At 42.5% G+C, this 13,205-nt stretch overlaps 1 protein-coding gene across 9 annotated transcripts in view; it reads left to right on the plus strand.

Annotated features, from left to right (window-relative positions):
* MAP4K4 (mitogen-activated protein kinase kinase kinase kinase 4) overlaps positions 1-13,205 on the plus strand; it is a 164,379-nt gene that overhangs the window by 95,004 nt on the left and 56,170 nt on the right. For all 9 annotated transcript variants that reach the window (XM_056485690.1, XM_056485705.1, XM_056485746.1 and 6 more), the window contains exons 4-5: positions 11,401-11,526; positions 12,298-12,408. In XM_056485690.1, coding sequence (XP_056341665.1) covers positions 11,401-11,526; positions 12,298-12,408 — 237 coding nt within the window. The remainder of the gene's footprint in view (positions 1-11,400; positions 11,527-12,297; positions 12,409-13,205) is intronic.

A 13,205-nucleotide genomic window follows, 5' to 3' on the forward strand; every position in this document is an offset into this window, starting at 1 on the left:
TTATCCTGATGGAGGCAGAAAGGCTTTTCTTCTCAGACAGGTAAATAATTAGATGGCCTAGCTTCCTTGCTCAGAGAACACGAGTAAGGGAGAGTGGGGACCATGACACCCCATTCAATACATGGACATGAGCATCTTATGGCTCTGTTCATTGTTAATTCACTCCTGCAGCACTGCTCAGCTGTGAGGTTTCCAGGCGTGCTTGGCAGCACCGACAACAAAAACATCTGGTCCAAGAATATAGCTCCCTTCTGCTGGCAGCTGCATGAGAATGATTTTGTACATGGTAGCATAGAGCCAAATGCACTTAACTTGTACACTAAAGTGCACAGCCTTTATAGAGCTTTGGCAGTGCAGGGCGGTTTTTAATGCTGTGCATAAGTCAGCGTTAATCTACCAAGGAAAATCAAAACCTCAGCAGCCAGTTTTATAAAGAACTCGCTTATCACACGTGCCCAGACGTGGCTGTACCTTTGTACCTGTGTAACAGCTGTTCCTGTCTGAACACAAAGGAAAAGCCTTTTGGTTGCAGCCCTGGTTGTCATCTGTCCTCCGGGAGGTTTTGGCACAGACATGAAGGGAAATTCGCCCCTCTCAGACATCCCTGAATTCCACTCGTCAGCAGCTGCATTTGTTACTGATAGAGGTTGTCTGTCTCCCCTCCTGTTTTAGAAAGGACCTGGCAATTGCTGAAGAAAAAATGTTAACTGTGAATCAAATAGTTTGTGTGTCTGCTGGTAAATGGTAATTTGAATGATTGGACCTGATAATTACAGACATCATCATCTTGTCAGTCAGTTGTAAATCATTTGGTAATGGATTTCCCATTTTTAGAAGAGCTGTTTTTTTGAGCAGAAGTGTATTTTAGAGGTAAAATATAATATCCATATTCCTTCTTGCTTTGAAAACCCCTAGGGTTATAAACATGGATCTCATACATGAACAAGCAAGTTGGAGAGGTCTGCTTTAGGAAAGCTGCTCTCAGCATACACATTTCTAGTTATTTATTTTCTGTTTATTCCTTCAGAGTGGCTTAGCATGGTGATTTTTTTTCATCCTTAAAGATGTTGTTACGTTGTAGGTTTTGGGAATGAAGAAGAGCAGGGAGGAGCAGAAATCCCAGGTCTGGTCTAGTATCTGTCATGGGCTTGGGTTTATCCTTTGCTTCCCAAGAAGTAGCATATGGTTTAAGGGCTTGAACAGGTTTCAGTAGGTCTGTGCAGGTCTTGTGGTGTCACAGCTACTGACCTGATACTGTTTTTTTGCTCTGTCACTGTTATGAGGAGCAGTTTTCACCAAAACAGAGGGAAGAGAAGGTGGTGACAAAGGCAGTAGGAGCGAGCCTCCTCCTCCCAGCTTTTTACATATTCTTTGTGTGCAGTGTTGATGTAAGAAATCAAAGACATTTTTTGGAGTATCTTGAAAAATGATTTTGACAAACCTGTAGGGCTTGGTCCAGTCTCCTCCCTTCTCCTCATCCCAGCCACCCATGGTCTGTGCAGACAGTGGTTTATTCACCCTCTTTCTCAAACACACAGTGGGCTGGTGTTGCAGCTGTTTTTGTGATTCCTTCTGTCCCTCATCAGGTGAGAGGAATGAGACTTTGAACCTCTTGGGTCCTCCCTATTGGCACTTGGCATTTTGGATTTGCAATAGTTTCTCTGCATAAGGCAGTGGGGGAGGCTGTGGATTACTGACAGAGAGGCTGAGTGGTGACTAACATTGGACCAGAGGAGCTAAAGTGTTTAACCTTTAGGCAAAGATTACCTGAAATTAAAACTTGTAAGGACTTGTGCTCTCACACTGTGTCATTCAATCGTGTTTGTAAGACACATGTACAGATCGGACGATTTCTTTTATTCCTGGGCAATTTACATATTTTGGCTGCTTCACAAAAGAAACCTTATGTTGAATAAGTCAGATCATGATCTCACACCAATCCTTGCTTACAAGAAGATTTTTGGAAGCTGTAGCACAGTGCAGAATTTTGAGCTTTCCTTTTGTGGGTGTGAAACAGAGCACAGGTTACTGGCTGCACTAAAAATGGGCATTAAGCATAGAAGTTCCTAAGCCAGTGTTTTACCTTCTGTGTTTGTGGATGTGACAGCTGTCTGTTGGAAGTAGTTTCACCTGGCAGGTGACAATGGTAGACCACTTTGCAAAAGAAGTGTTAAATCTATTTCTTCGTAGTAGCAGACTTAGTGAAGTGTATGGCACTCTATATTAAGTGGATTGGTTGGCTGCAGAGAAAACACAGTAATTTCAGGTTTGGGACTTTTCTTAGTATTTATTTTCTGACAAAATGCAGGGCTTTGTTAGTGTTGCAGACTGTTTTAAATATTTGGAAGGAAAAATTGCTGCACTCGCAGCATTTTAATGAGGACAGTTCCCTTAATTAAAGCATTAGAAGACTTAGGGAATGTGGACAGCTGAGGGATTAGCAATATATTACAAAGTTCTTCCATCTACTAGTTGATTTGGGATCAGAAGACCAAGACCATAATAAAACTTTCAGTCTTCCAGCAGTTATTTACTTGTTTTAACCATTGATGTGACCAAAGTGATCAAAGCCTGGGTTCATTCTGTCTTAATTTTAGGCTTACAGTGTTTATACTGAAGCCTGGAGTGTAAGTGACCTGGAGATCTGCAATTTAACATGGGGGAAAGGTGCCTGTGAGGGATGGGTCTGTCCCCCTGAGATGGTATTTGTCATGTAGATGGGTAAAGGTCACTGGTGGCAATGTGTCTCCTGGAACTGTGAGGTACTTACTTCATGGCTACCAGCTGCTCACTGCTGGCAATTGTGGTGGTACTTGTTTGTGCTGCTCTGTGTTTTGGGTCTGTTTTTGTTTCTGGTGGTTTTGTTTGTTTGTTTGTGGGTTTTGTTTGTTTTGGTTTGAAATTTTTTGTTTTTATTTATTTTTTTAAATTTTATTTCTTATTGTGTGATTGATTTTGGAGTACCATTGCCAGTCTGCCCCCTTTGCTTTGCAAATCTGTCTGTTTGCTTTTGGCCTAAATAATATCATGTACTGAGCAGTGGCAGGCCCTTCAGGAAAGAAATGGTGGCATGTGATAGAATTGCTGAATTTCTCTTGTAAACTACTTTTCCAGCCCCATCTCATTTTGATAAAAGATTCTGTATGAAACAGCCCTGAAGAAAGCCCAAGAGGGATTACTTTTCCATCCTCTCAGTTGTTCTGTTCCTATTTGGGTGTGTATGGTTATAGCTTTTGTGTTTGTTATCCCAGACGGTTGGGATATTTTATTTGTCTTGTAGCATTTGGGTTTCCTTCATTGTGTGAAAGAGGGATTGTAAATAAATTTCCTCTTCCCTGTTCATCTACAAGACTTGTTGGTCAGTGTGGGTGTGAGGCTGTGTATTGAGTAAATCTGTCCTGTAAGGAAATTAGTGTCTTTGTGTAATTATGGGTTTTCACTATGTATGTACTAGAAGAACATTAGTGTTATGCCAGAACCACTATTTTTAATGTATTTTACTTTATTGGCTTACATTTCTGCTAATAAAATGTCTGTGTGGCATTTGGTGCATAGGAAATCTGCTTTCAGTCATTTCAACCTTTTGTTTCTTCTCTCAGATGTTTGCCTTCTGCCTCCCTCTAAGTTTAAAGCTAAGTCTCAAGCCAGAACTTCAGTTTCTTGTTGAATCTCTCCAGCTGCATGAAACCTGCAGGACTTGGGAGCCTTTTACATCTCCCAGGTCCAAACTAGAGCCCCAGCAGTGTCTGGACTGCACATGTGGGGAGGGAGGGAGGGACTCATGTGTTGATCCCTTTGGGAAGGAGATCTGCCTTCCAGCTGGGAGTGATGGAGTTTCATACTGCCCAGGGCAGAGCAGGGACCAGGCAGTGGGCAAATGCCATCCTGGGCTCTGTCACCCCCTGAGATGCTGCTTTCCTTGGCATCAAATGCATGCTGAGATTGGAGGTAGAAAACCTGTGCAACATTTTGGCATTGTGCATCAGCCTGTTTTCTCTCCAGTGTCTACATCTCTTCTAATTATCTGAGCCTGGAGCTTTGCATAAAGGAGATTTCTTTCTTTAACACACACAGGCTTAATTTTAATATCAGCTAGGAAGGGCTTGTTCTGATCACAAGAAACCTGAGACTGGATGTAGAAATTGTATAGCAACAGGCATTTTTATTGTGAATAATAGTGATGAAAGTAGGGGACTAGTCCTTCCCTCTTTTATGAGAGCTCTGAAGATGTCAGTATAAGGCTGGCTTGTTGTGTAACTTGTAAGTAATTTAGGCTTGATGAGGATGGACAGTTGAATTGTATAGCTGGGACAAACATGCAATCTGAGCAGGAAACTCTTTTCAGTAATCAGGACTAGGATCAAGGAATTAGCCTTGGAAATAGAGGAAGGGATTTGCCCTTAGGAGGTTTCTCTCTGGGTTGTCTGGAAAAGCCTATGGCATCCTGGGATTTTGCTGAGGGAGGTCAGCAGTGGTGTGTGTGGTTTCTGTGCCTTCAGAGCAGCTCATTCAGTGACCAGTGAAGGCACCGAAGGCACATCAGGCAAGAAAGAAAATACTGTTGTCGAAGTGACTGGCAGAGGAGGTGGTTTAGGGGAAAGACAACAGACAAGTATTGTCTTCACGTGGTTTTTGGCTCCTTCCTGCCTGCACGTGATTCCATCTCCTGCGCCTGCACAATGCTGCTACACAGGCTCCTTGGGCACTGCTGGGACCCTGCCTAGGAGCCGGTCCTTCCTCATGCCTCCTTGTCCAGCTAATGTAACTTTGCTTTATGGCTGCAGCCTCAGCGAGGGCACTGTCGTGAACAGCCTGGCTCATTTGCTTTCTTGTTTCAAACAGTGCCTTTAGCGTGCAGTAGGGAGGGTGTTGTGCCAAGGGGAGACAAAGCAGCTTCTGTGCTGTGTGTGTTCGGAAGTGTTTCTCACCTGCTTGATGAAATGTTGCCACTGAAGGTAACTGAGTGTGGTCATAAGGACAGCACTGTTCTGCCAGCCAGTCCTCACCAAAGTAAGGGGCTTTTTTGACCCCTGAAAAGCTTCACAGCCTGCACAGCGTTGCTGCTTTTCTGTTCCTGGCAGCATGGCTCTGTGCCGGCAGCAGCAGCAGCTCGCAGGCTGGTGGGCAGCTCACAGTGACAGGATGCCTGCTTCCAGAAAGCTCCCAAATGGTAAAGCCCATGAAGGCCTTTCTGTGCGTGGGCTGTGCATGTGGATGGGGGCAGAGGCTGAGGCTCCCTCCCAGCAGTGCTGGGGGATGCTCACCACCCGTGCCACTGCTTGCTGGATGGCTGGTGCTCCGTCAGTGTCACCAAATGTGTGGCTTGATGGATGCCTTTCTTAAGAGGGTACAGTCTGAAGGCCTTGGAAGAGTCTGTGTTTGGGAAGGACTTGAAGGACAGTGCAGAGAAATCAGGCAGATGCTGATGCCAAGGTGGGAAGAGTATGTGGGTAAGGGGTCCGTGGAAAAGAGACCTTGCATGAGAAGTGAAACAGGCACAGAGAATGCTGGGAGTGAGAAGGTAAAACAGGAGAGAGACAGATGGGAAATAAACTTACATGAGGTCTTTAGCTTGAGGTGACAAAGCTCAAAGGCATATAAAAAGCTCTCAAGAAGGATGGGATGTAATAAGAAAGTTAAGATTTAGGAGGGATTGTATAAGGACTTGTTAAATGTTTATTGCACTTTTTGATTAAAGTCTTATATTTAAAACAGTTTAGACTTTCCCTCCCAAGAAGCCTTTGTTTGATACTTTTTCTTATGAACTGTTTGATGTCATATTCCCAATTCCAACACTTGGTTGTGGTGTTGGAGAGGATCATGTTTTTCCACGTTGCACTCTATGCACTGCAAGCTGCTCTGCTTTATACAAACTTGCTACCTTGGCAGTCACTGGCAGGGACTTACCCACTCGGAGTATCGTTTCTCTTGTGGTTTGGTTCCTCCTGAAATTACAGCCTCCTTCCCGGCTTGGAGGCAGCACCACAGCTCCCAGTTCAAGTCCTGTGCTGTGTGCAGTACTGCCCCAACTTTCCCTGCCAAAACATCTCCCTCGTGTGTGAGAACTTTATTAACGAGTGCATATATTATGGATTCCAGCAGCAGAAAAGGTCACCTATTGTGCGAGGCTCTATTCAGACGTTCCCTGTCCTGGACAGATTCTGCTCCAAATGGATGCTGGCCACGTCTGAAGTGCAAAGAGGAGGGAGGTTGTGACACTCAAGCAGAATGGTAGTTTGCAAAAGTTGGTGTTGTGATTTGATTTATCCAGGAAAATTTTTGTTTGTGGTTTTGGTGTCCTTTAGGATTTTTATTTTTATTTTTAATAGGAGTGGAAGGCAGAAATGAAAAGTGAGAGGAAACGAAAATAAATGGGGTTCCTTTTGGACGTCTGTTTTTCTTCAGTTAATGTGTCAGGGGTAGATGATAAAAGAAAGGGAAAGTTGTTATCATTTTGATGCCTGTGAAGGCAAACTGGTTTCCTCTCCACTGCTTGGGGGTGGTTAGCAGTGGGTTTTGGTTTTTTTTTAACATAGGTTAGCAGTGCCTTTTCACTCCCAGTGCTGGGCTGAGGCTGCTGCCTGCTGCTTTACACAGATCCCAAATCTGCCGTGATCTCAAGATTCCAGAATTCCAGAAGCTACCACTGGAGCTCAGGAACTCGGCTTACTCTGAAGCCCCAGGCAGAGTGTTGCCAGCTGCCATTCTCCAGGCAGGGCAGTTCCATGGGTACAGGCAGGCAAAGCTTTGTGAGCAGCACTGGGAAAGCCAAGGAATAGAGATTGAAGGCTTCCCTCACTCCATCCTGTTTTGCTGGTGTTTGACTTTCCACTGTTTGGTAGTGATATTAATTCTAAAAAACCTTTGATAGTAGCTTAAAATGACTGGATGCCATTTGTGTGAGGAGAGCAGAGATTTGTCACTGTCTTATTTCTTAAATCAGAAGGCAAAGTTAGCGAAAGGACCAATTTGTATTCTGCTTCACACTTTTGATTTAGAGCAGTGTATAAATCATCTGGTAGGATAAGTAAACTTGCTCTCTCCTTTATCACAGAACATCGTTTTGCTGGACTGTGTTTTCTCATTCACATTTCTCCTCACCTTATTAGGGTAAATAAAACAATAAAACCTTTGGAAATTCTCCCGAGTTTCTTTTCCTCGAGCTGGCAAAATAAATATCCAGCCAAGACCAATGGTCAGACAGATCTTGCAGGTGGGGGAGTTTGGATGGAAAGTCACCACTTACATGCCCTGAGATATGTCTTTGCTCTATCTTTAAGAGGCTTGGGTTTTTTTTAATTTTAAAATTCAGTTCCTGAAATAATTTCATTAAGCTATAGAGCTTGGGAAACAGTGTTATTTCCCCCTTACTCCTCTAGGTGTGCTTCTCAGAGAGAGCTTCTCTTAGGGGTCTCATTTGTGTTTCAGTGCTGGAACAAGTCAGGACTGTTGTGTTTGGTCTCCTGAGGTATCTAGACAGTGATGTCTAGGGACAGACTTGAAGTGATTTTTCTTTTCCTTTGGTTACATCCTTGCTGATTCTGACACTTCTAGAGCTTATTTATCTTCTTTTCCATCCCTCAAAAATGTCCAGCAACGTGCTTCAGAATTCCTTATCTTCTAAAAATTTGTGTAAATAAGCAGCATTTTCATTCAGTAATGAGGCAGGGAGTGGTGTGTTACCTTTGGAAAACAGCTGATAATCTTCCTTACATGGATCTGTAGTAGTAGCATTTTTTTGACTGCTAGTTTCTGCAGAGACAAACACGGTCAGATACTTAAATCTTCAGCTACTTAAATCATCACAATTTTGTAAATGCTGAAGTAATAAAAAGGAGTCATTGATTTGCCATCTGCATGCAGAAAGCCCCACACTGATATTTAGTGTGCAGTGATGAATGGAAGAACAAGGGATGCTGAGCTTTGTGGTGGAGCAGTGAGCAAGCGGATCAGGTGCTGCTGGGTGGTAGGCTGAGGTAACACACCTGGGTTTATTTTTAGTGTGCTAATTCAAATGGTTAGAAGTTATCTGAATGTACATAGGTGGATTTCTGTGTGGGAGTCATGCGCAGGTTTTAATCTTATAGGCAAGATTATTTTGGTAAAAGAGTGTTGCAGTTAGAAACCCCTAGGGATGCTGGCACGTCCATTTAGTCTCTGAAGGGAAACACATGAAAAGGGAAAGGAAAGCTGCTCCAAGCTTGATTTAACCACGTGGGTCTTGCAAAAGTATAGCTTACTGCAAAAATTACTGGTAATCAGACATGCTGTCACAAACAGACAGTGAATGTATAAGTATAAAACACTTCCACCGGCTAGATCAGAGGGAAGACAAAGAGGGTTTCAATGGGAGTTTGTATTCACAGATAATGGCTTAAAGTGGTAATTGATGCCAGCTGCATAAAATCACTAGGAAGGGCTCACCAGCTGCCTCTCTCCTTCAAGAAAAAAGGATGTACTTTTGTATTACTCTATGAGAATGACACTCTCTTGCCTCAATCAGTTTTAATTTTCTGCTTTTGTGATACCCTTGCCTCTGGTGGTGCAGTGCGTGTGGTGTCTGGAGGAGGTGACAGACCTTCCTTCTCTGAGGCTGGCTCACATGTCCAAATCCCAGGACAGCCTCTGAAGCACCTTGGTCTCCCCAGGGGTATCACTGCTGCAGGCTGCAACCTGCCCTCCCTGAGGCACGTGTGTCCATAAGGAGATCTGTGCGGAAATGGCCTTATCCGGTGAGATTTTTGGGTGGGATCATCTCACCCTGATGCAAGACATCTGCAAGATTGGTGTCTACATTTTGCTAATGACCTCACCCTCCTTTTGTAGTTAGTGGGGAGAAGTAAACACCGGTAGGGTGCACATTGTTTGGCCTCTTTCAGATGTCCATATTGGGATGAAATGACCTGTACCCTGGAAAAAAAAAATGCTCCTGAATCTGGAACAGAACAGTTTTGGTCTGGCCAACTTGTTGTTTTTAATTTCCTTTTTTTAAAGTCTTCCACCAATTGCTGTACCACACTGGTGCTTCAGCCTTTTCTGTGCTGATTAATCCTCATAACAGTTCCTGTCGCCACAAAGTCTTCAGGTCTCATTGCCAGGGAGTTATCGATCCACTCTAAGTAAGTGGAGTCTTCCAAAGCCTGGCAAAAATTACTGAATCCACTTATTATTGTAGACTGGATTGAACTGTAGGTGAGGTGCTATTTGTGTTGTGGACAAGTGCTCAAAGGCAGCTGAAATGTGAATGTAGGACCATTGTTAATTGTAGTTCAGGGAGATATTTGGGGAGATATTGCTGCAGGGAGATTCTGTAATACCCTTGAGCCTTTGAGCAGGTGCTGTGACACAGACTCAGTCTGCTGGCTCTGTGTGTGCCTTTTCTGTTGTTTGTTCTTCAGGATTTTTTATTTTGGAGGGTAGGGAGCTGGGATTTTTATTATTTCATTTTTCAGAAATAGATCCTGTTTAAGTATTGTCATTTTGGCTGCTGTTACAATAAATAAACACAAACAACCTTTAGGATATCCTGCCCATTGTATTGTAAAATCTATTGTGTTCATGTGCTGAGGGTAGGAAGTAATTTTTATCTAAAAAGTCAGTTCAAAATAGCAGATGAATCCAATTATACATATTAACCTACCAGCAATTAAGTCCCAAAGCATCAAGTTTAACAATGCTCCTGTTCTTTTTTTTTTTTTATTTATTTTTTGCATAAATGCACAGTTCAGAGGTTTGGCGTAATATAAGCATGTATTCCTCCTCTCTTTTTTTTTTTTTTTTTTTTTTTCCCCTTTTTGCATATAGTCTGGATAAATAAAAAAGTCATTCAACAGCAAGGACAACAGAAGCAGCTGAGGAAGCACCAAGTTGGCTTTTGGCTCAAAAAGCTTTTCTGACAACGCTTTCTCCCAGGGCTGCTGTTCACTGGGAACTTTGATTTACAAGATTCTTTTACTGTTTTGTTCAGTGTTCCAGAAATACACAGTATTTTAGTTTAAAGATGCATTCTGAGAAGATATAAGAATAGTTTATCCCTAGAATTCTGGGAATTCTGTCATAATAATTTACAAGTAAGCCTTGCATCCCACTGTTAGAGTATTTGAAATAGTTGTTAGCTTTGTAGCAGAGAGTGGTGTCTTTTATTCAAGCTGGGTGTACCAGTGTGTATAAACAGTTAACATGTAGCTAGTATTAACATCTGCCTATGTCATGCATAGGATATTTGATTGCTAGCGTGGTACAAATTGCAAGGAAGTTTAAGGCTTAAAATTTTATCATGTAATCAGCTTTGGCATCACAGGATAATCAGAATATGTGCTACCATTCCCATCAGCCAGCAGCTGTAGGGAGAAGTTTTGGGTTCTTCCTGGAATCAATTTAAGGTTTTTCTGCGTGGATATCTACGGATATAAAATTGTGGAGCAGAAGGGGATATCCATCTGCCTTTTAATTTGTTGCCTTGATAGGTGCTTGAAAAAGACTTCCTAGGTATGGGAAGAGAGAGTTAGGGGTGGGTTGGTGTCTGCTCCTTCTTCTGTGTCTGCTGGCTGCCTGCTCAGACAACACCTCAAAGCGTGTGTGGATCCTTCCATGCAACATGTCCTGCTATCACTTCAAAAGCAGGTTGTGGGTGTTTTAAGGAGTGGTTTCATTATGTTACCCATTTCAGCTCTTGGCAGGGATGACCTCCCTTCACCTGAGCTGCTCTTTGCTTGGCACCTTTCTGAAGAGGGGGGAGCCAGGGGAAATCCTTCCTCTGCCTTTGTGTCTCAGCATCCTGTTTACTGCCTGGGCTCCTTGCCCGTTCTTCCTGATGCACTTGCTCTTCCTCCACAGAGGCAGATGGAGGAGGAGAAGGAAGCTTGTGCACGAGGCAAAAGCCTTTTTCTTGCAAAAAGGGGAATTCCTGATCTCCACCTCTGTTTTCCTGTGCTAGTCCCATGCTGGCATCAAGATGAGAACCTGCTTTGCTAGCGGGTTTCACAAAGCCACTGTATGGCATTTAAATAGAGCTGGTTGAAATTTCCAGAATTGAAGGAGGAAAAATGAGGAAGGTGGAAATAAAACTCCTCTGTCATAAATTCTCAGCCTGCCAGCTATGGATTTGCTAAAGGTATTACAAGCTTTTGAAACAGATTATGTCATGTTCCATCACTGGATCAAATCCATTGCATCTTTTATTTGCTTTTTTACACTACTGAAAACTTGAGAAAGACTTGTTTTAGACCAACTCAATAGACAGGATTTTGATGGCATGAACATCAGAGGGGTTTACTGAGCATGATGTTGGTATGAATTGAAGTTTAGGAAAAAAATCTACTTGTGTGAAGGTGAAGAATAAATCAGTAATGCCTGTGATATATTAAACATATTTGGATTTGTTTTATTTTTTTTCCAAAGGATGAAGAAGAAGAAATCAAACTGGAGATTAATATGCTTAAGAAATATTCTCATCATAGAAATATTGCAACTTATTATGGTGCTTTCATTAAGAAAAGTCCTCCAGGACATGATGACCAACTGTGGGTAAGCAGATGTTTTTCAAACATGTTCCTAAGTCTTTCCCTATTGGATATAGATTGATGATGAGAGCAATACCACTTTATGGGAAGATGAACTAAAGGAGTTTGGTGATTGCCTGAACTGCTAGATAAGTGAATCACAGAGGCTAATCATATATCCTTAAGGGGATGTCTGAACCAAGATTTGGTGTAAGCAGTGGATTTGTTTTTTAAGTAACTTTTTTTCCCCTGTTTCCCAGTTGGATAGTAACGTGTTCCATAGGAACAAGGCAGCTGAGCTGAGCAGTAAGAATATGTGACTGTAAAAAGAAAGCTGCACTTGAGATTGTACATTTTTTTTATCCCACCTCATCTACACCCTCTAGAGGACTGAAGTTTGGGGTTGAAATGGCAGGGCGTCTGTTCTTCTGTAAATAAAAAGAAGTTAAAGGATAAGAAGTGTTGTAGTGATGTGATCCATTTGATTCCTTCAGCATTGGATGTGTTCTTACTGCTAATGCATTTTGCATAGCTGAGCAAATCCAGATTCCCAGCATTAAGTTACAGTGATTAAATCAGTCCTTGAAAATGTGGTAACTAATGTGAGACACATTCCATATATGTCTGACACACATTGAAGACATTTGGTTGAATCCATTTTCCAGGCAGAGATGTAAAATATATTCTCTGCTTCATAAGAGTTTCCCAAATCAATGCTGTAACCTGATTATTTTGCTTTGCTAAACAGCTAAGATCTGTGTTCAGTGTTGGTTGTACACTGGTATTTGTTTTGCAGCTTGTTATGGAGTTTTGTGGAGCTGGCTCTATCACAGACCTTGTGAAGAACACAAAAGGGAATACCCTGAAAGAGGACTGGATAGCATATATCTCCAGAGAGATTCTCCGGGTAAGGAAAATACTGTGCCCCACACAGAAACAGTTTTACAGAGATGTGGCCTAGCTTGAGGTTCTGCAAGAAGCTGTTTCTGATCAATCCCATTAGCCATGTCATCACTTGGAGAGTGCGTAGGAGCAGATAGATGTCTGCTTCACATCATTTAACTTGGTGTGAGTTGTACTGTATTGTAGCAGAAGCCTTGCAGAAAATTGCAATTTCTAGTCATGAGAAGCCAATAGAGGAGGCAGTGACCTTACCTACTGCAGAAGCTGTGAAAGTGTCCACAAGACCTGAGGCTGAGCTAGTGTAGTAGCATACAGAATGGGCTTTTCTAAATATGCTTGCAGCTGCCTTTTTCTCCTCCTGACCAAGTCCATGGAGAAAGAGCTGTTGGTTGGCTCAGGCAGCAGTCAGGACTGCTGTGCTGTGCTGTGCTCTAATCTTGTGTTATCCCTGCAGTCTGTCTAGATCAAGCAGCTCTGTCACTCTGTGTGGCTGTGCCCTGTGCAGTGCTCACAGGTGGTGCTGCAGAAGATTTTCAGGAAGAGGAATGCAGCTTACCAGTTGTTCTAAAATAAAAACTTTAACTAATTACTCTTAATATTTAATTTCCAGTTGGTACAGTTTAAGTGCTTTTTGAATTGGCATTTGTTTTGCTTCACTAAGTAAATCTGGGATGGTTTTCCTATGCTTCTTTGTAAAACAAATTGCCTCCTACCCATACCACTACACAGTATGTTTGTTCAATTGCTTAATCATAAATGAAGTTCTGAAGGGCTTTATGTTAAAGGAAATGAGCACTGGCT

The sequence above is a fragment of the Oenanthe melanoleuca genome, chromosome 1 (assembly GCF_029582105.1).
Source record: "Oenanthe melanoleuca isolate GR-GAL-2019-014 chromosome 1, OMel1.0, whole genome shotgun sequence".
NCBI lineage: Eukaryota > Metazoa > Chordata > Aves > Passeriformes > Muscicapidae > Oenanthe > Oenanthe melanoleuca.